Raw genomic sequence first — 21860 nt, 5'->3', positions numbered from 1 at the left:
CTCACATACAGCCTCCTGCCAGTATCCCCTGCCCCCTCCCGCACAGCCCCCTGCCCCCTCACATACAGCCTCCTGCCAGTATCCCCTGCCCCCTCCCACACAGCCCCCTGCCCCCTCACATACAGCCTCCTGCCAGTATCCCCTGCCCCCTCCCACACAGCCCCTGCCCCTCCCACACAGCCCCCTGCCCCTCCCCTACAGGGCCCCTGCCCCCTCACGTACAGCCTCCTACCAGTATCCTCTGGGCCTCTCCCACACATCCCCTGCCCCCTCACATACAGCCTCCTGCCAGTATCCCCTGACCCCTCCCACACAGCCCCTGCCCCTCCCCTACAGGGCCCCTACCCCCTCACATACAGCCTCCTGCCAGTATCCTCTGGTCCTCTCCCACACATCCCCTGCCCCCTCCCACACAGCCCCCTGCCACTACTCCCTGGCCCTCCCCTACAGGGCCCCTGCCCCCTCACATACAGCCTCCTGCCAGTATCCCCTGACCCCTCCCACACAGCCTCCTTGCCAGTACCTCCTGGGCCCCGGGCCCCTCAGCTCTCTGTCAGGGTCTCTGCCCCCGGCCCTCACATACAGCCTCAGGCCCCTGCCAGTGCTCCCCGCCCCCTCCCACACTGCCCCTGCCAGTGCTCCCCGCCAATGCTGCCCAGCTCAGGGCCCACTCCTCCTACTCGACCCAAACTGACCCCCCCCCGCCCGCTGGTCTCTGTGACCCTATGGCAGGGGGAGGCGTGGATACCCTACGTCACCGTTACCTAGGGAGACGGTTGTAACAATTGCCCTGCGGGGAGCTCGCTCGCAGCTGGGGCTGGCGGCCGGAGGGCTGCGGGGAGCAGGCGGTGTCGGGGGCAGGAGGTCCGGGACATGCAGGAGTGGGACAGGAGACACAGGTGAGTGGAGCTCCGAGTCCAGACTGACCACAAGGACTCACCAATCTGCGGGCTGTGTAAGGCCTTTCTGCTAAAGACTTAAAAACACTTTACACAGCAGCAGGGAGTGTTCAGAAGAGCCTAATTGAATTTAACTGTGAGGTCACCTCATTCCTAGGAAAATCCCATCCATCCTCCTGTCTCTGTTTACTACTGGATGAAAATGGGATTGAGAGTTTTAATGTCTGTTCTTAGTTTAGTCTCACTTTTGTGACAGTCAAACTGTTTTGATGTCACCGAGAAGCAGGACTTTAGAGATGACGAATAAGCAACAGGAACAAGTGAATGCCACATGACTGATTCTGGGAGGTACTGGGTGCCCTATATGCCCCATTGAAACCTTAAAGGCAATTTGAGGGCCTATTGTATCTTCCAAGCTGCTAGAGTTTCCACTTTAATGAAAACTTGCTCATAAAAATCAATCATAATAGGAGAGTTACAGAGGGTCGTTTTAAAGGCAAGGTATCTCAAAAGTTTTTCAAACTTTCCCATGAAGTGCAAGACTTTACGGCTCAGTCCAATTCACATGGTAAGGAATAGGAGCTACTTTAGACAAGAATATACATTTTGGTTAAACCTATTTACTATCTTATAAAAACATCCATTAACAGATCTTGTAATTAATTATTTTGCTTGTAAAACATTAATAGTAAGGAGTACAAGTTATATTTTTAAAAAGTCAATAGCCAGACCTGTTAGTTGCTCTGTTTCTGAAATCCATTGCAGACCTATACTTTTTTTTGTACACTCTAGATATTTTTTTCCCTAACCGAGTTGCAGCCTATTTATGACACCTGCAAATAAATTCATTTGACAGAATACCTGTGCTTTGATTTTTAGAGGAGCTATGCAATCCAACTCCCACTGAATTCAAATGGGAGCTGCTGGTGCTCAATATCTTTGGGAAGAATCAAGACATTATATTACCCATTTATTATGGAAAGTCACATGCATTTTGTATTTCATTTAGATTTGTTATATTTCTGATCTAATCTCTAATTGTAAACATTTTTTTATTGCAGAAATGTAAATGTTTACTGTGTCAAACGATTAGGATTGGGATAAAAAAATACATTTTCTCCATTGGAGACTTTTACATTGTGGCTTTCAATGCCAAATTGCTACTTAGTTATTAAACATGCAGAAAGTGTAAATAGCTTCTTTGTGATCAATTTTGATCTTGGTAGAGGGACAAACCTAAGACCACCCAAGTGAGTTTCCCATCCTCACCCATCCCAGAGAATGTGCCAGCGTAGATTTCACCTCCCTCCAACGTGAGGGCTTCTGAGGGCCAGCTATAGTTTTTATGTGGGGATGCGTGGGGCCTCAGGCATACATCCATAAACTCCACCGCATATTTGGGAGTGGGAGGGTTTAGCAGCTGGGTAGGACAGATCGGTATGGGGATACAGGAAGATTTCAAACTAGTATTGGGGGAAGATAGGGACATCAGGATGCTTGTTACTATGGGACATCATCAGAAGTGTAGAGATGGGGGATTTTAGCAACTACGAGGTGGCCTATGCTCTGTCTGGAAGAGGGGAAAGCCTCACGATCTGTTGATGGAGAAGGCACCCAAAAGTAACTATACACTTGACAAATCCAGCCATGGAATTTGGAACCATGGACAGTTTTCCCTTTCATTCTGGGTCACCTTCTGGCTCTGCACTGTCTACTCAGAGCATTAATACCATTCCCAGCTGAGTGGTGTGTGCACTTATGGGCACTATAACAATCCTTCCTCTGACCCCAGAACTTGAGAGCCAGATTTAACCAAGGACATGCAAATGGTGGTGGTGCCCACAGTGCCCCTTGCTGGGGCTAGGAGCAATAGTAATGCATTTTTTTTTTTTTAAACTGGAGGATCAAAAGGACAAGAATAGTCGGAGCTTCTCTGGGGTAGGGGCAAGGCAAGTTAAGGTGAAACTAGGGAGATGGGGGAGTATAGAAACTGGTAGCCCTAGGCAGTGCTCACACTGCCTCTACATTCAGACAAGACCAGCACTGGAAATCAACACCCCTTGCCAGGCCCTCATCTCGCTGTGAAAGAGCCAGAGGTTAACCTCAAGTCCAGGTCTCCCTTGTTCCATCGCACTTTACTGCACACTGCCGCTCAAGCTGGCCTTCATTTAATGTTAGAAGACAGTTTTCAAGCCGCTTGGGCAATAGCTTTACACTGGATAAGAGAAGATATTTCTCCCTTTGGTCCTCTCACAGCATTGTGTTTGATGCATTGCTACATTATGTTTACAATAGATCCACTAGGGTTTATGGCATCTGATTGTCAGTGGTCCCCTCTGGGTTCTCTACCTCTGTTTGCAGCATCATTACTACCTCATTGACTTACTGTTTGGGGCTCTGGGACTGCAGAGCCTTAACACAATATATTTCCCCAGCTTCTTGATTTTTTTCATTTTTGGGGGGCAATTCAACCCATCTGGTTACAGCTGTAGATGAAAATAAAGTTGCACATGTAAAATTGTATCACTTTAAAAAACTAACTTCCTCCCTCTCCTTTTTCAAAATCCAGGAGGGGGGGGAAATGAACGAGGTAAAAGAATGTCTGAGAAACATAGAACAGACTTACAAGATCTTCCAGCAACAGCAGTTTACATTTATTGCAGCACTGGACCGCACCCGAGAGGATGCGCATGACAAGATCAGGCCTATAGCAAGTATTGGACAGGTAACAAAGAAATCAGCACAAAGATCTCTGCCAGCAGTGATGGGGACAGCATAATGCTGTCATGCACTTGTGTATATTTCAATGGCGAATAACTTTACTAGGGGAAGCTATATACAAACCCCTCTAGTAAGATCTGTTTATTAACTCAATATTATATGCTACAATGGATTATCAAATAGATACACAAGTATCTACATTATGATTTACCCATTTATACAAACGCTATACTGCTTAGTACCACTTTAGACAACTTAGCCTAACAATCCCATTTCCCCACCTCACTCCTAACCACAAATATACAGTACAAGACAAACATACCCACCTTCCCCTGTCACACATGGACTCTGTAAACCTTAACTTGTTGTAGTAAGCAGCTTACTTGCCACTCCCCCCTGGTATTGGAGCTACTGTATTTTTCTGTAGTGTTTATTAAAAATAATGGCTGTGTTACAAAGGTGGAATGAGGGCTGAATGTCCCTATAGAGTAGGGGGTTCTGAGTTGGTATGTGAATTGTCTTGGAACTTTCAAAAATATTGAATATTTTAAATAATGTGAAGAACTCAGAGCCTGGAAGAGACACTGGGAAAAAAAAATCTAAATAAAATGACAATTATGGATGTGCTGAGAGCAATCCCTTACATGTGGAGACAGCATGTGTCATTAAAATCAGGGTTCATTAGGATTTAATTTTTCTACTTTAATAATGCAAGGGCTTTGTTCGGTATTCAGAAGAGTATCTGGATAGATTGTGTTATGAACTAATGTCAGTTTCTACCAGGAATTAGCATTGAGATTTAGTCTTAATTTTATTAAATAATAAACTGAGCAATACAGATGCTTTGTAAGTGGTAATTATTATAATGTCAATGACCAAGGTTCAAACTAATCCACCTCCTGCCACTTGGCAGGAAGACCCTATACCTAGCCATTTCATCTCTCTAATTTTGATCCACCACTCACTAGTATAAAAAAAGGGTGACAGGAAACACCCTCTTCTGCACCCTCAGATCACAGTAATGGAGCCACACTGGCCACGTGGCTGAAGTAGCTCAGCCAGCACTCCTGTTCCAGCAGGGGAGGGGGAAGAATGGCCACGGATTTGCAAATCAGTGGATACCACCAGCCACACCTCTCCAAATCCTATTGCACGGGAAAGGAGGAAGCTTTTTACCCAGGCAGGCTCCAGAAATCCTATTGCATATAGGTTCCCCTGCACATTGCTTCCTTCAGAGCCATGGTTGAGAGGGCAGTTTCTCTGCAGTGTAACACAAACTGCATTGAAACGGCCCTTTGTACGTAAAGCAATAAAAACTGCACCAGCTTGTTTGAACTAGTTTCACTGCAGTTTAAATATTGCCCTTCCTTGCACATGTTGCACTACATAGGTGCAGGCATACATGGATCATCACTGTAACAACACTACCGACAGACGCATCCTCCTCATGTTCTTGAGCATCTGTAGTGAACTGAACAAACTCTGCCAAAAGCTAGAAGCCCTGCATCCTGGTACCAGTGTAACGAACAATATTTTGGAGAAATGCAAGCTGCTCGTTAGCCCCAGCAACGACCTGAGCACCATCCGAGCCAAGTACGTCTATCATCAGCTCACTTTTGTACATTTCTCATTGTAAAAAAAGCAAACATCACTTAAGCAATTTATAAAGCTGGGAAACAGAGAGGCATGGTCCTCTGCTGATGTAAGCGAAATTTGTACTCCAGACCACCACACACATCTATTAGAGCCATGTGACTGTCTTCTAATTCCAATGAAAGAGCAAGGGTGCCCCAGTAATCCCATTGGTCTTTGGAGAATTTCCCCCAATACTATTCACTCCCCACTCACAAATGGTTAGATTTTTTTTTAAGTTTGTGAATTTCAGTGCTAGTGAAATGTAACATATGGGCAGCCTAGTACACTGAAGTCACATGCAATGGCAGTACAGGTTTTCCCCACCCCATACTGTCAATGGTTTATTTCAACTGGGCAGAGGAGAGACGTATTTTTTACATGCTGTTGAAATTAAATCTGGGGGCAACCAGATTTGGGCCCAGTGGTGAGGAATGTTATTGGGCAGGAACGATTTCAGCCACACAGTCTAGTTCTGACCATCACTGACCCTTTGTCTTGAGAAAGTAATTGAAAGTGCCTATGTACTTGTACCAGCGACTCTAAAAGTGGCATTTTGGGGTTCCATGTGTTTATTGATTTACCATCTGGTAAATAACTGCTTCCCCCCGACCCCCACGCAGGTACCCTCATGATGTGGTAAATCACCTGAGCTGCGATGAAGCAAAGAACCACTATGGAGGTGTGGTGAGCCTCATACCCATAGTGCTGGACTGCATGAAAGCATGGGTGGCCCACAGTGAGAAGCTGCCTCGGAACTTCCTGCATAATGTGAGTGGTGGAAGTGCTGACTCTCAGAAGAGAACACAGCAGGATGTGTCAGCAAAGGCATCTGCTCCCCTAGGCCCACGTCCTGCTATCCTCACTACTGCTACTCAGACCTTGGTTAGTTACAAAGACTATTCACGAGAGCAGAAGCATGGTAAAAAAGAGCACCTGAATGGCACAGGGAGAAACACTTGGAAATATCTCAATGGTCCCTGGAAACCACCTGGGAAACACTCCTTTTAGAAGGACCAAAGCTCATACATCTTTTGCATAGATGTGGCTGGTTATTAAATATGGTCTCCAGTATTCACTGCAGTTGTTCCCTCCCGTCTTCACCCAAGTTCTGAATATATGTAGTCTTGTAAGTCTCCAAAAGCAGATAAACCTAGATCTTATCAGACACCTTTCTACTGAGATCCAGAAAAAGAGTGGGAACAGGGGTAGTGTATGTCACATGTATTCCTCCTTGACAGGTCTAGTGGTGAGGGCAGCAGATGGAGTTAGGACCAATCAGATTCTGGTCTCTCACCAATGCTGTGTCTTGGGCAAGTCACTTGAAGTCCAATTCTATGACTTCCTATCTGATTTTTTCAGGTTACAGGTTGCTCAAATTTACTGCTGTAAATAGCCTGCTATCTGAAATCTAAGATGGGTGCACTGCATCCCACACCAATACCAGTAATAAAGACTGAGCCAAAATCTGTCTTCATTTATAGCTGTTCAACCCCTTCACTTTCCATGGGGTTGCACAGGTGTAAGTGAGGACAGAATTTGGTCCTGTAGTTGAAATTTAATTGACAGTGTGTGGACCATAAAAGAATCCAGCTCACTCTCCCAGAGCTGTTTTGGCTCTGCAGGGCTAACAAAAGGAAAAAGTTATTTATTACCACTATTAATGTGCAAGACTCCAATCCAGGGAGCAGATCTATTGAGGAAGAGGTGACCATTTTCAGACACAGCCTCTTTTCAAAGTAGAATTGCACTTTAAGGTCTCTATGCCTCTGCTTTCCCTTGGGTACATCTTACCTACCTCACAGAAGTGTTTGATGCTTAGGTCATTAACAGCTGTAAGGCATTTGAGATCAGCTGATGGAGCATGCATAGAAAAGTGCAAAGTATTTTTAAATCATTGCCTTCCTAGAGTGTCTCTGAAGCCAGCGAGCTACCTTTCCAGGACTGGGTTATGAAAGCCAGTCCACCTGTAGGCTCTCTTCCCATATTTATCACTTAGAACTGATTTGTATAATTTATGGATGCTTTATGGAAGCTCTTAACAAGATCTTGATAGTCTGATGTATTTCCCTGTATCTGATTGCTCTTTTCCCCTCCCACAGGCAAGTTAGCTCCTGTTCTTTTGCCTCCTGCCTGAAGACACTCCTGAATAAACGTTTCCCGTGCATGCATGGCTGTGTTTGCTAAAATTATGGGGGTGCTATTACTTTAAGGTGACCAGATTTTTGAAACAAGTATCAACTGAGATGGGAGGGTTGAGCAAACAAGGAAGTGCAGAAGGGAATGGCAGTTCAGAAGAATAGGAAGTATTTACAGGTGAACTTTCACCCCTTCTTTTACCACCCCCTCTATGTATTTGTTCCCATTCTCTTCCCCCACCGCTCATACACTTCTCCATAGGATATATAGGAATCATTGCACTAACCCTCAGCTCTGGGATAGACATGATTTCTTCAGCAAACTTCATAATTATTTGTAAGTGATCCCATTCAATTGAAACTGCTGGGGAATTCAAACAGATTTAAGATTGTTGGGCTATTTAACAGACATAGTTGCTAGCAGGATTTTGGGTAGCAGAAAAGCCACCCTTCCTGTGGAAGGCTTTATTTAATAGCTGTATCATGGAGGTGGCTTTAGAGAGAAAAATTAAAGTCACTAATAGCATCTAAGTACTTCAAGTTTCAGGCCTGATTGTGCTAGGCACCGTACAGACAAGTAACAGATAAAATGCTCTCTGGGACAGGAACTGTTAAGCAGGAAATGAGGGCTATTGGTTAGACCATGGGCCTGAAGGTTACAACTTCCAGGTCCTATTCCCAGCTCTGCTACTGACTCATTGAATAACCTTAGGTAAAAAGTCATCTAACCTCAGTGGCTTAATTTCGCAATCTGAAAATGGGGAGGATACCTACTGCATAGCGGAGGGGCTGGGAAGCTTATTGTTTGTAAAAGTACCTTTTAAAATCCTTAGATGAAAGGGGCTATAACAAGGGGTAATTTTTACCCACTAAAAATCAGTTTAGCTAAGCCCCTTGCTGTGTGAGCCCAGAGAGTGGGTGTAAGTCCTACCAGCAGCAAAGGAAAACCCCCAGAGGGATATCACCCCCCCCTGTGGAGAAGGCTGGTTGAACATGCCCAATTTGAGACTTGCAGAGCTCTGAAAGTAAATCTGCAACAAATATCCTGAGTGTCTCCAGATCCACATACACAACAAACATTGGGGGATGTCTGAGTTGGCATTTTAAGGGAGTTTGCAAAACTAGGGACCCCATCCTTCTGCCATTTAAGTCAAAGGGAACATTGACATTGATTTCAGTGAGAGAAGAATCAGGACCTGTGTTAGCAAGTTAGAAACAACCCTTCTTCAGTATCAGTGTGTCAGCCAGTCTGAACTTCCACAGCTGCACCTAACTCCAGATGAGACACAGGACTTCCCTGAATAAATTCCTGCTTCAAGTCCAATAGCTGTGGTTGAACTACGGCATATCTTCTAGAAAAACATCCAATCTTGATTTTAACAGTTCCAGTGATGGAGAATTCACCACAACCATTGTTAAGTTGTTCCAATGGTTAATTACTCTCACCGTAACAGGGTTCCATTATTTTGCCTATGCTTATGCTACATAGCAGAATTGGTGGGGGTCAAGGGGGAAAATCTAGCAAGGGTATTTCCCATTCATTAAAATCACCAACTCTTTTTACTGCAATACAAGTTGATCAGAAATCACCATCTAAATTTAGTTTTAAAAGGGCCATAAGTGTGACTAAAATGACAATTAAAAAATTCAATTGTCAAAACAGATATTCAGTTATAATCTCTTTAAATACTTCTATTTTAAATGTCAAAGGCAAGCAGTTAGTTATCACTTATCTGTTCTTGCTACATAAAATGAGTGCAGTTTAGGATTTCTGAGAATAGTGGTTACATGACCATATGTTCTGATCTATATTTAAATAAAAAATAGTATGAAAATAAGGAATTTACACTTACTGTAAATGTCTGCTAGTCCAATCAAAAGTTATGCTATATGGAAGATAAACGTCCTAGCATTTGTTTGTGCATTTTCATATGTTGATCAATACGTTGTTCCAGCGGCTGTATAAAAGTCTGAAAAAAGAATCTCTGCTATGCTAGGTGAGCTAAGTGACTCCTGAAGAGGAAAAGCGCAAAGAATCTCCCAAAAACAAAACAAAAATTGCAGGGTGGGCAGAAAGGCGTGTGTCACCTATCAAGCATTTTACAAACATTAAGTCATTCACAACTTTGAGATGGAAAAATAGTCTCCCATTTTACAGATGGGAAAACTGAGGCACAGTGAGGCGTCAAGTGACTTGCCCAAGGCCAAAGTCCAAGTGGTGGGAACTCCTGATTTCTAATCCCAACTTTGACTCCCATTCCTGTGCACAGACCAGGTCTTATTGCACTAGTATAGATCTGAAAATCCAGTTTTAACATCATTCTTTATATAGTGTAAGCCGGAATACTTGGATTCTGATCAGATCAAACTACTGTATTAACTTTGAGGTTAACGTAGTATCAGTTCACTTTCAGTTTTGTGTATTAAATATCACAACCCTGCCACCCAACAAGCTAACAGCTGTTGCTCATGTTTTACCCAAATTACTGAATAATTCCAAAAGTAACTGCCCCAGTCCTCTCACCCAGTCCTGCTCACTAAATTTCCTCAAGGACTCTTGAATGGAAAAATTGGAAGTTTCTTGGGAAACTATAGTTTTGCAGTAACATGACAATGGTCTTTTGGAAGATTTTTTCAAAGGTAAGTTGCAAAAACAGTTTGTCCAAATTACTTTAGTTTCTATACAAGTTTTCCTCTACACAGTGAATGACCACCACTTCAGATAGAGCGAAGTTTGAGAGAAATTTAGAAGGTTGGTAGGGTAGGAAGAGACAAGTATCAGCTTTCCAACAGCAACCTAGTGGCAATGTTGGAAAGAGTACCATCTTGCCATAAATCCAGTTGACACGGAGTAGAAATTGAGGTAGTTGGAATGTAATTATCCAAACATAGCTCTGTAATAAAACTTCGCTTTAACTTTGTCTTCCAAGTTCACACACACACAAACACAAGAAACCTGGGAAGCAGCCAAACTAGTTTACTTTGTGTTCCTCAAGTCTCCTTGATCACCTGCTTTTCCTTCTGAAGACAAATACAGATACAAGCAGAGTATACAGGATCCCAACAAAATCCAGCTGTCTGTATGCTACATACTACTTCTGTAGTTCTGGTCCAATTTAGACAGGGGACGGCATCAGTCAAAAACCAGTATCAAATCAAAAATATCCCTTAGGTTAAAAATTTGTTTTTTTAAAAGTTTAAGTCTGGAGACACCGTAACCAACAGGATGCTGCTTATAGGCCATCCAGAAGAGAGCTGGGATCAAGTCAGCAATTAGAAAGTCAGGGATTCGGCTAGACCTGAAAAGTCTTGCAGGGAACCACAACAGGGAGTGTGGTGGAAGTTCAGCAGCTCAAAAGATTAGTTCTGAGTGAGCTGGCAGAGTCATGGAGGCCTCTAGTGGTCAGGTCTAGGAAGCAGCACTAAAGAACGCAACAAGGTCAAAAGGAGAGTTGGCTTTTCAGTCTGTTATGTGGCAGTAGAACTGGGAGGAAAGCCATGGCTGCTGGAAGGATGATTCTTATTTATGGTTGTGTTTATGAGCATTAGAAAGTAAAGCGGATTCTTTATTTCTCTACTTTTGTGGAAATATATATTGAATTATTTGTATGCTGGTAAGAGCAGTTTTTGAATGTTAAACTTGTATTGAGATATGTAACAATAAAAGAAAGTCAAGGTTCTGTTTCTGCTGTTTTTCTGCCATTTACATCCTATAGGAAAAATTCACCCAAGTCAGAGGGTCAAAGAAGGCTTCCCACATCACCTGACCCTCACAGTAAGGGATTAAAGTGTGCATAAATCCTCCGTTATGGGGATGAAGTCCCCATACAAGTAGTTGATCTGTGCAAAAATATGATCTCTCTGACAGCATCAAACAGTCCAAGTTGGTTCATGCATTTAAAAGTGTTAATTTTTATGCTCAAAGTACTTTAACTGCACCATTGATATTCATGCTTGATGAGCAACTTTAAAAAGAGTTGCATTTGTGCTCTTTCAGATTTTCATTCTGATTCCAATTGTTGTAAGAGCACAGGTCAGCTTCTGAAACATCCTTTTGCTAATTTGTAATTAAGAATGGCTGTCCCATTGCATTTGAGAAGTCGTTCTATGGGTCGATTGGTCCTTCAGTGCATACAATTCCCTAGGCTGTGCATACATTCCTATGTAAAAAGTCCCAAAGTGGAATTTGTTATGCAGACACAACCTTAATCACAGTAAAACTAGCTGGCAAGATTCTAATACAAGTCAGACCTTTAAGATGATTCTAACTGGGCCATCTGCAGTAGATGTAAATATGTTCCAAGAACTAGACACTTTTCTGCTGTCTTTGGGGGACTTCAAACACACTCAACTTCTCTTTGGGAACTTCAGGTACGGTATCTGAAGCTGACATCTGGAATAAAGTCACAACGGTAAATGCTTTCTTTCTGGAAAGGATAGCTCACTGTACCACTGTGATGTTCAGCTATCATTGGCTGCTGGTAGAAGATGAACAGCAGCATTCTGATCATAGTCCTACCATCCAGACCAGCAAGCAATGCTATGTAGAAGACGAGTCAAATATCCAGACTAATTGCAGATATCTCTGGGTATGTAGATATGCTTGGATACCATAAGTACACCTCTACCCTGATATAACACAAATTTGGATACAACATGGTAAAGCAGTGCTCCGGCGCACTCCTGCGGATCAAGGCAAGTTCGATACAACGTGGTTTCACCTATAACGCGGTAAGATTTTTTGGCTCCCGAGAACAGCATTATATCGGGGTAGAGGTGTAGTAGGACTGGCACAGAATTAACACTGAAAACTACATGTGCAGTTAAATTACTGGATTATACATACCTATGACAACATCAAAGCTATTTTGCAAAGAGGGAAAAATTGCTCATGCTATCTATAAAAATGGCAGGACATCAGAAGGGCAGGACATTTATCTGTTTTGTAACATACCCAATACTATTAAACACTTGGACCTCTGAAAGTGCTTTAATGCTAATCTTGTTTCTGCAAAGCTCACGTTTAGTCAGTATAGGTTACCGGCACAGATCCTTCACCCTGAGGGCGCAGCTTGCAGAGAGCTCAACGCAAAGTAGTGCAAAACAATACATTTTTATTTGTTCACAGTTAAACACAAGCAACTGCCTTGACATTTTAGAACATTCTAATAAGGACAGCAAAACCTCCTTTTGGTTTAAAGTTCTCTTTAGCTTAGATTGTACCATTTTTCCTTGTATTTCATATTTATGGCATTTAATGTGGATTGTTTAACATGCTTACAAAGAGCGAGGCAGTGAACAGATTAACTTTTGACAAAGACAGCGTTTTTAGATTTAACTAAAAGCAGTCAGTTAAAAATATCTGTCTCCACTTCATTGATGGGATCCCTTTAAACAAAATGCAAGTTACTACATACAGTAGATCCATAATTTTAGAGATTTACAAAAACAATGGCAAAATTTGTTCCTCCATAATCTTTGTGGTCCATAGATAAACCTTCTAAAGTGGTTTCTGATTCCATCCCAGTGCTAACATCCTTTTAAAAGAGAAAAGGTCACCTACTGATGAGCTCTGATTAGCTCCAGAGCATTTTTGCTACTAACAACAACAACAAAAGTCCCTCCACTAAAAGAAGTGAGTCACCATGTGGCAGGATAGTCTGTTGGGAATTGCCAAACTGAAGGGAGGGTCTATCTGATTCCCATAACAGAACTGTATCCAATAGCTGAGTTAGCCCTGTTAGGGGCAATGTGCAAACTGTTCACTTCTGGGTGAGTGGGATATGAAGCCTTTGTTTTCACTCATTTGCTATTGCAACTACCACCAAGTCTTAGAAAACCTACAGACGTGTCAACGAAACCAGTCAATGTCACTTGTAAGTGACACTATTTCCTATTCTGTGCAGGTTCAAGCTTTGAAAAAACCACCAAAGTTCACCTTTACTTTCAGAGTCAGGACTGGCTGACAGGCAGAAATGTATACAGACCATAGGTGTTATGGGAGAGGTGGAATGGAAGGGAAGGTATTGTCTGGTTGGGCAATGGGGGGGCGGAGTGGGGGGGAAGTGGGAAGGGGAGGAAATCCCAGCAGCTCTGTTTGTCAGGTTAGCAGAATGCCAGCCTGCTTTGATCAGTTCTATTCCTACTTAGATTAGGTCAAGCTAGAAAAACAGTACACGTGTAGTTACCTTTCGGAAGATTCTTACCACCACCCCTGTAGACTGTTTAAGGAAAAAAAAAAAGATGACATCTGTAAAAGTAGGAACAAAATGAACACTGGGGCAGCGTGGCTCTGAAGCTTTAAAAGGTCATATTACAGACTAAGTGATCCTGGACCCAGACGTATCAGAGTCTCACATAAATGAACTTCTCTCTCTTTCCTAATAATGGATCTCTGTTCTGACCGGAAGGAAACCAGAGTTTGATGACCGACATAAATCCTGATCCCAAAGTCCTTCAGCATGCAAGGCTCCCCATTGACTTCAATGGGAATAATAAAGATGGGAAGGCTGCAGGATTGGGTCCTGTATATCATTTTGAGCTACATACACTGGCCCAACAGCAAGCTCAGTTGCTTGGGAGAGTGGAGTGGAAGGATAGAGAGAGAGAGAGAAAACTAGGTAGCCAAAAATTGAACTGCCATGACCTCTGTATCCAAGAGAGCAATAGCATTAGGGGGAGGACTTCCTTTGGGAGTTTATCCAATGATTCTTGATTCAAGCCTGGAATCTTATAAACTATTCCTGGGAAGAAGAAGGAAGGTTTGAGATTCTTCAACCCAGAATGAGACTGTCTTGGTCAGCCTGGACAAAGATCACAATGAAAAGAAGAGTCCAGGCAGCACAATTGTCTCCCAGCTTAGAGAAACATTTGCAGAATCTTCTTCAAAATGCTCACTTGGAAGTTTTGGTGAACCCGCCACTTTACACAAAATCTCTACATACTGTCCTTGTCTGGATCTCCCTGCACTCAGTATTCAGTTCTCATCACCTCCACTCACGCAACAATTTAAGGTCAGACAAGTACCAGTTTGTCAAACGAACAATGAACATCCCCCTTACCCACCCAAGGGGGAAAAAAAAAAAAAAAATCAGAAGCAAGAGTGTTTTAACGAGACCTCAGCAAATAGTTTGCAGTTCCTTGGGGAAGGACAACGTTTGTTCACATATAATTTTCCAGGAAATGTTAAGGACAAAAGAAACAATGATTATGAATTGGGGTGAATGCAACATCAGTTTGCAGGTGTGTGTTGTTCTTTAACCATTCAGTCACTTGACCATAGTCCAATCTACAAAGACCAGAGTTGGGGGAAAACATACAGGCAAAATAAAGACCTTCAGATGAATGCACTAGAAACTCTGGTTTTGCTTCTTTCCAGAAGAACATAACCAAAATCACCTGCAAGGGCAACACAATTAACTGTTCTAAATTGGAAGCTTGCTGAGATATTTCAGCTAAGTAAAGCACTAAGCATTCATAGGTAGATTCACAAAGGTTAATTTGGCCTCATATTGCACTCAAGTTCATAGGATGCAACCACTCATTGGGGAGGGGAGAAGGGAAAAAATACTTATAAATGCTAACAGTTGCCCCTTCAAATTAGTACACACTGCTAATGATGGGATTTGAGAGAGGAGAAGCAGAAGAAAGTTAGATTGGGCATTACCATTCCAGACCCTAAATCCATTTTGCATTCATTCAGCAGTCATCTTATGTAAGAAGACATCACTCCTGTTTCCACTGCTCGAGCTAGCTGCTCAGACCAATGAAACATAAAAGCTTTTAGTTAAACTTGCATTCACGCCTCCTGTTCTATGCCAAGAATATGAAAATAACACTGATTGACTATCTTCCTTTTTAACTGTGGTCATGATGAGTTTCATTGTAGTCCATGATATGAAGCTGTCCAACACTGCTTTCCTGGTTCATGGGTGAGGGGCTGGGGTTGTCGGGGCTTGAAGGAGCCTTTGCCTCCACCATGCTTGGATCTTTACATAGTTCACTCTTTAGAGTGTCAGAAAGACTGTTGATGGTCATACCCTCCTCATCACACTGGCTCTCGCTCTTGTTGCGGAATAATTCACGCACCTTCATTCCAAGATAGCTCTTGGAGCTGGGGAGTGAGCCTACAGTTAGTGGGACGCTAGTGGAAGGCTCCAGCAACATGGATGCTTCCCAGTGACTGCTGAACTGACCCATCCTCTGGTTCTGGGATTTTTCTGGGGTGGACAGCTCACTGCTGCTGCCTTTACTGCTACTACTACCCCGGGTGCTCGGAGGTTTGGTCTCCCCATTTCTACCAATTGCTTCTTCACTGTATCCTGCCACAGAGTCTGCAAAACCTTCATTACTACAATCCAGCCTGTTTTGGAATGAGAGACAGAAAGAGAGTCAAAATGATGGTAGCAATGGTACACCATGAAGAGATTAATTAGTTGGAGAAAAAGGCAGTTTACTTTGATTAGTTTCTAGGTCTATCATTACAGATGTGCTAAAACATACCGTCACCAGTTTCTCCTTTCAATCAATCCTGCAGCAAAGCATAAACCATTGAATATACTATAGCCAGAAAGATAACCAACATCACGGATTTAGTGGTGGATGTAGGTTCAAGACTGGCAGAGATCCAAAGGGTAGGATGTACCTGCATCCTCACTGCTTTAGGAAAGTTCCCACTTGGATTTGTAGATCTATCCTTTGCCTGCCGTTGCCTGAACAATACCTGCTCTTACTATATCAATTGTTTTTTGTAGCCATTCTGAAATTACTACAGGGCTAGGAGCAGGAAGCATTTCATGAGTAGGAAGGATTTATTTAAATCATATATATGTGGATGCTAATCAGCAGAACAGACAAATTCCTAAGAGGGCAAAGGTAACTGTTGAGTATAATCAAGGTTAGTATTTCCTCCCCGAGTGGAGAATCCCTTTTTAAACTCGGATAGAAGTCTCAAGACTTCAATGAAAGCAATAAAATAGAGAGCTTTTCTTTGACTTCCAGATAGCAAACTTCAATTCAAAAGTACTACGTTTGCATAAAAGGGATGCCTCTGACATATCCTACTCAAGCCATTCATGCCCAACAAGTTTTGGCCGGGGATGATGGTAAATCCAGATAAGTTGTGAGAAACAATGCCTCATAACTGACAATGTTTCAGACCAGAAAAGATGGTCAATTCCTGAGACTTTTGTAGTCATAATGAAGGTTCAGCAATTTTCATGATAAATGCAACAGTTTGGATTAGATCTCAACATCCAATTTTGGATATTAGCAATCCTAAAGGTCCTTATTTAAACGCAACAGGAACAAAGTGCCAATGGAGTAAACTATTTCCCTGGAGAACATCCCATTTAAATAGACTGTATTGTCTACATTTCCTACACTAGGTCCTACCAGTCAGTCAACTAATTGTTACAAAGGGTAGAGCTGCCCAATCAGACAAGCTAAACTAGATTCATTATGCAGCAATTAAAATAGTTAAGAAAATTCTGTTTTGTTGTAGATTAAAATGATAGGTCCTGGATGTGAGCTACTGGAGCTCAAATTCTTCAGAGAGAAAATAGAGTGTTTTACTAGAATGGTTTTCACCTGTAGCTGGTTTGCATAGTATTTTAGTTACTAAAGAGCTCCTTTACGGTTTATTCTCAACTCTGTTATTGACTCACTGGGTGACTTGGACAAGCCACTCATCTCAGTTTCACCACCTGCAAGAATGAGAAAAGCTGATGCTTCACAAAGGTGAGTAAAGTACTTTGGATACTTAAGGATGGCAGGCACTGAATGCTAAACATTACTAAGGGAGGTTTACCTCAAGCAGCTTGCAAGTAGCTCATCAAGTTTTGTAATATTGTCCTTACCTTTCTTCTGCTGCTTCAGCTGCTTCTGTTTTTTCATCATCAAGTTTTTTCAATAGGCTATCCTTCTCCCATCGGCCATACAGATCTAAAATCTCCAGCTCAAAGACTTGTGTAATTCTTTTCTGGGCTTTGTATCTGCTCTCTACCGCTTGCAGCTGGTCTCTGAACATACAAAGAACACATTATTATTAATTTAAATTTCTCAAAGTATAACCCATCTGCCAATACATTTTTTTGAACTTTATTTATAACAATATATTTTATTGCACCAACTTCTATTGGTGAAAGAGACGAGCTTTCTTCTGAGCTTACACATACTTCTTCAGGTCCTGAAGAAGAGCTCCATGTAAACTTGTCTCTTGCACCAACAGAAGTTGGTCCAATAAAAGATATTACCTCACCCACCTTGTTTCTCTAATATCCTGGGACCGACACAGCTACAACAACACGGCAAACAGCTTTATCTATAGTGTAAGTTAGTATTAGTTACTGAAGTGAAATCCCAACCTTGCTTGGATTTTGACATCCTCCAGATATTTCTTTTGCTCCAGTAACAGGTGATCTTTCTTAGAAAGCTGAGACTCCAGTTCAACTATCCGCTTCTGGGAGGCATCAAGCCTCTGGCTTTGCTGTTGAACACAGAATTTTGCTTTCTCCAGTTCTTTCCGAAAGGCAGCCTGCATCATTTCCACTTCCTGAAAAAGAGGGGTACTCTGTGTTACTGAGAAATACACCATTTAGTGTCACACAAGTAAAAGGCTAAACTTTGGTCAGATACAGTAAAACATCTACAACACTGGACCCATCCTATGCCCCTTTGCTTTGAAGAGTCTAAATCTGTTTTCTCAGGATTTCACTGGGGAAGAAAGGGTCACGGTTTTAAAGACAGCTTTAATAGGGACAGGATTCCTAAATGTTTGTAGTATTTATGTGTGTGCATACAGTTACAGATCGCATAATTTCTATGTAAGATGAAACAAAGCAAACGTCCAAAAAAAGAGATGCAGAACTGGAGAACTTGTAAATGTATCAGGGATACTAAATTACCATGAATATAGCTCCACATGACCGGAATTTATTAGCACATCAGTGTTCCTTACTTAAGCCCTTTCCAATAGGGGTAAGGCTTGTCAGTCTTGTATCAGATTAGAATGGATAATTTTCAATTTCTTTGAAATGTGGCCCTCAAAGTGCTAAAAAAAGCACTTTTTTTGGCTTTACAGTTCACTTTTACTGGTTGCTGTCTCTCATGTAAAAGCAGGTACACTGTCTTTAAGTGTCACTTGCCCTGTTGGTACAAAAATATTTCCCTGAGCAGGGTAATAAAATCATGTGGTCCTTAGAAGTTTTACAAAAAAAGGAGCATGAGATGTATGTGTGGTTGCAAGAGATAAGCACTTTTAGTGACAATTGTTGAAGTGACATGGCACTACTTCTGCATGCTGCAAGACCTACTGTATTAACACTAAGCGCCTTCCCATGCAATATCTCAAGCAGCAGATTCTCTTTTTATCTTCATATAGAAAATTATATGTGATATGGATTTCTGCTCCAGGGTGATACAAATATAAGTTTCCAAGGTTACTGAACCCATTAAGGGTAGGCAATTTTCCAGGAAAAACTAGTTTATGCCAGGGCGCTGGTAAATACCAGGTTAAAACCAGTTTAAACTGAGAAAAATAACTGCATCAGCGTCCAGTAAGTTCAGCAAGCATAGAACAAATCTTTTCAACCTTTGAATACACCCATTCAAAACTGAGGAACAAGCTCGGTCTATCCACTAAATCAAAGTTGGTCTTTTGCTGCATGGCCAAATGGACTGGTAATTTGCAACTCTGCATGCTTCTGATTGCTCAATGCTTCAAGCCTACAACTCTGCATTACTGTCATTTTCATAGAATGTTTTTGACTTTTATTTATATAATATTGAAAACTGAAATGAGTCATGACATGAATAACTTCCTTGAGAAAATACCAAACCAAAATGCAGTCATTCCAATGTTCAGTATAATTACATATATTAATATTACACCCACTGCACTTTTACTTTTTATTTGTGCAACTCTAAATTAATCTATGTATTTACTGCATTATGTAACAACAATCTGAATGTATAACTAAACCTAAGTGTAATGTGGTGTGCATTAATTAAACAATTTTTAAAATAGAAAATGCCTTAAACTGTGATGAACTAGTTTTTCCCGGGGCAGTAAAAACTATCATTTTACCTAGTAAAACTATGCCATCCAAGAAGCTATTTGAAGACAGACTGGATAGCCTGGCATGACTAACACAAAAGCTCTCATTGAAAGATAAATCATAGTAGTATATTCCTTCATTTGCTTTGAAATTGGATGCAAACATTTATGTCAGTTTGTTTGATGATTTATAAAGAGTTTCCTTCTTCACTGAAAAACCACTACTGAACTTGATGATCCTAAGGCAAATCTTTCCAGAAAGGCCTTGCCTGTGACCCACATACTGTACCTTTGTCGTGTCTGCATGCTTGTGCTGCAGCTGTTCCAAGTACAGCTCATTGACCTCCCCAAGAACCAGAAGCTGCCTATTCAAGAACTCCATCTGCTGCTGGACTGACTCGCTGTTGGAAAGCTTTAAAAAAAAAAAAAAAAAAAAATCAGAGTCCGCAGTGAACAGTTTAATCTAAGTGTCACACCTGACCTACACTACATCTGGGGGTTATTTTTTACTGAAAAGAACAAGAAAAATCAAACCATGATGCCTAGGGAAAGTAGCAGGCAATTATGACAATCAAGTGAATGGATGTTACTCAGAGTTGCTGCAGGTAAATTGTGGCATCCCATGAGACAAATGCAGCATTTAGTTAGCTTAACCACTCAGTTTGCTTCAAATAAGGTAACTGCTTCTCCATTTGTATGTGAAGTCCCTTTAGCTTCTGACAGGGGCTCTTTAACATACAGTAAAATACAAGGAGCACTTTAATCCAAGCACATTATGAATTACTCCTGGGGGAATTCTGTGCCACTGCGCAGGCGTAGAATTTATGTCCCCCGCAGATTGCTTTACTTCCCCGCAGTAAAATGCCTTTCTGATGGGGAAGCATAGGGAAGCCACAAGAGCGGTCATGAGACCCTCCCCAGCAGTATGTTTTGAGTGCCCAGGGCGGCCGGCAGAGAGGTAAATCACTGTGGGGCATGGGGCAGGACTGGGGAAGCCCTGGCTGGTGGCTCCTACCCTGCGCCAGGCTCAGCTGCTATTCCCCGCTGGACTGGGGAGGATGGAACTTCCTTTTCCCCTGCATGGCATCCCGGGTCGGGTCAGACCCACCCCCAGATTTCTTCCCCAGTTGCAGAAAGCTCTGCAAACTCCTCCCCCCACCCGCCACTTCCTACAACCATCTCTCCTCAGCTGCAGGGGAAGGAATCCCTGTACAGGGAGCTGCCCCCCATCCGCCCAACCCCTGTGCATCCAGATCTCCTCACACCCAGACCCTCCTGCCGAGTTTCACCTGCTCGTACTCAGAACCTGCCTGCTGAGCCCCACTCCCCCTGAACCTGGACCACCCTGACAAGCCACCCGCACCCAGATCCCCACCCCACCAATGCCCAAGCAGCTGCACCTGGATCCCCACCCCACTGAGCCCACTCCCCCCCACCCCCCGAGCCCCAACCACCTTCACCTGGACCCCCCTGCAGAGTCCCATTACTGTTGCATCCAGAACCCACCTCCCAACAAGCCCCTGTGCACCCAGATCTCCCCTCCACCCAGATCTCCCACTGAGCCACCTGCACCCAGATTGCCCCACAGAGAACCCTCTCAACCCACACCTGGCTCTCCCCACATTAAGCCCCTCCACACTTGGATCCTGCCTTCCTGAGCCAGTCTGCCCACACCTGGTGCACCTGGCATGGAGGGGCAGGGCCCTGGGGTGTTTCTGGGACAGGCCCAGTCCTTGCGCTGTGTCAGGGTTGGGTGCAGCCTCACCGCTGAGTCCGTGTCCCGGAGGGGCATGGGGAGGGTGCACAGTGATCTCCCACCTCTCTGCAGCCAGTGGCCTGTGCTCCCCAATGCCAAGCTGGAACCTCCACATTTGACAAATAAAATTTGCAGAATTTTAAAATACTGTGTGCAGAGTTTTTATATTTCTGGTGCAGAATTTTTAATTTTTTTGGCACAGAATGTAATATTGGAGTAATATTGCTCAATCTGTGAAATTCCAAATGTGGGCCAGAGACCCAAAATGAGGAGCAAGATTTCAGAAGTATTAGGACCAAGCAAATTTAATTTCTTCAGCATAAAATTCTTCATACTCTGTGTTCTCACTCATTTAAAATCAATACCATGGAACTGAGTGTGGTATGAGGAGCAGCTTACCCAAAGTGATAAAGGCCTTATGAGGAACAAAGAGAAATTTGAAAATGGGTACTAGCAAAAAAGGACATAACAAAAGGGCCACAAAGGGAATCATACCTTCTGAGAAACTTGGCTGAGAAGCAACTCTGTGTGACACACCTTGTTGTTGGCTTTCTTTAATTCTAACCTCAAATCTGCAATCATATTCCTACAGTCCTTCAGCTTGGTCTGTTCAAATAGAGAGCAAGAGGCTTAAGGTTCTGAAACTGTACTACAAACCT

General features: G+C 42.8%; 2 protein-coding genes across 2 annotated transcripts in view; one reads left to right on the top strand and one right to left on the bottom strand.

Annotated features, from left to right (window-relative positions):
- The first annotated feature begins 845 nt into the window (after positions 1-845).
- SPACA9 (sperm acrosome associated 9) lies at positions 846-7421 on the top strand. The gene is made up of 5 exons (XM_065418934.1): positions 846-899; positions 3469-3624; positions 5011-5213; positions 5876-6023; positions 7355-7421. Exons 2-5 carry the CDS (start codon positions 3481-3483, stop codon positions 7361-7363), a joined length of 504 nt encoding a protein of 167 aa, XP_065275006.1. The 5' UTR covers positions 846-899; positions 3469-3480; the 3' UTR covers positions 7364-7421.
- Positions 7422-12493: 5072 nt separating this feature from the next.
- Positions 12494-21860, bottom strand: part of TSC1 (TSC complex subunit 1) — a 54618-nt gene continuing 45251 nt past the window's right edge. Inside the window, exons 20-24 of the mRNA XM_065418942.1 lie at positions 21697-21807; positions 19735-19857; positions 17755-17942; positions 17248-17409; positions 12494-15752 (exon numbers count right to left, since the gene is read on the bottom strand). Of these exons, the coding sequence (XP_065275014.1) occupies positions 15248-15752; positions 17248-17409; positions 17755-17942; positions 19735-19857; positions 21697-21807 (1089 nt within the window). The 3' untranslated portion in view covers positions 12494-15247. The remainder of the gene's footprint in view (positions 15753-17247; positions 17410-17754; positions 17943-19734; positions 19858-21696; positions 21808-21860) is intronic.

This window comes from Emys orbicularis, chromosome 18 (assembly GCF_028017835.1).
Source record: "Emys orbicularis isolate rEmyOrb1 chromosome 18, rEmyOrb1.hap1, whole genome shotgun sequence".
Taxonomy (NCBI): Eukaryota; Metazoa; Chordata; order Testudines; family Emydidae; genus Emys; species Emys orbicularis.
The sequence above is the reverse complement of the archived record's forward strand: the minus strand, read 5'-3'. Positions and strand labels throughout refer to the sequence as shown.

Coding starts and splice junctions, on each gene's coding strand:
- SPACA9 (XM_065418934.1), top strand. CDS start 3,481: ATGAACGAGGTAAAAGAATGTCTGAGAAACATAGAACAGACTTACAAG. Junction 3,625..5,010: donor CTATAGCAAGTATTGGACAG/GTAACAAAGAAA, acceptor TGCACTACATAG/GTGCAGGCATACATGGATCA. Junction 5,214..5,875: donor CTGAGCACCATCCGAGCCAA/GTACGTCTATCA, acceptor ACCCCCACGCAG/GTACCCTCATGATGTGGTAA.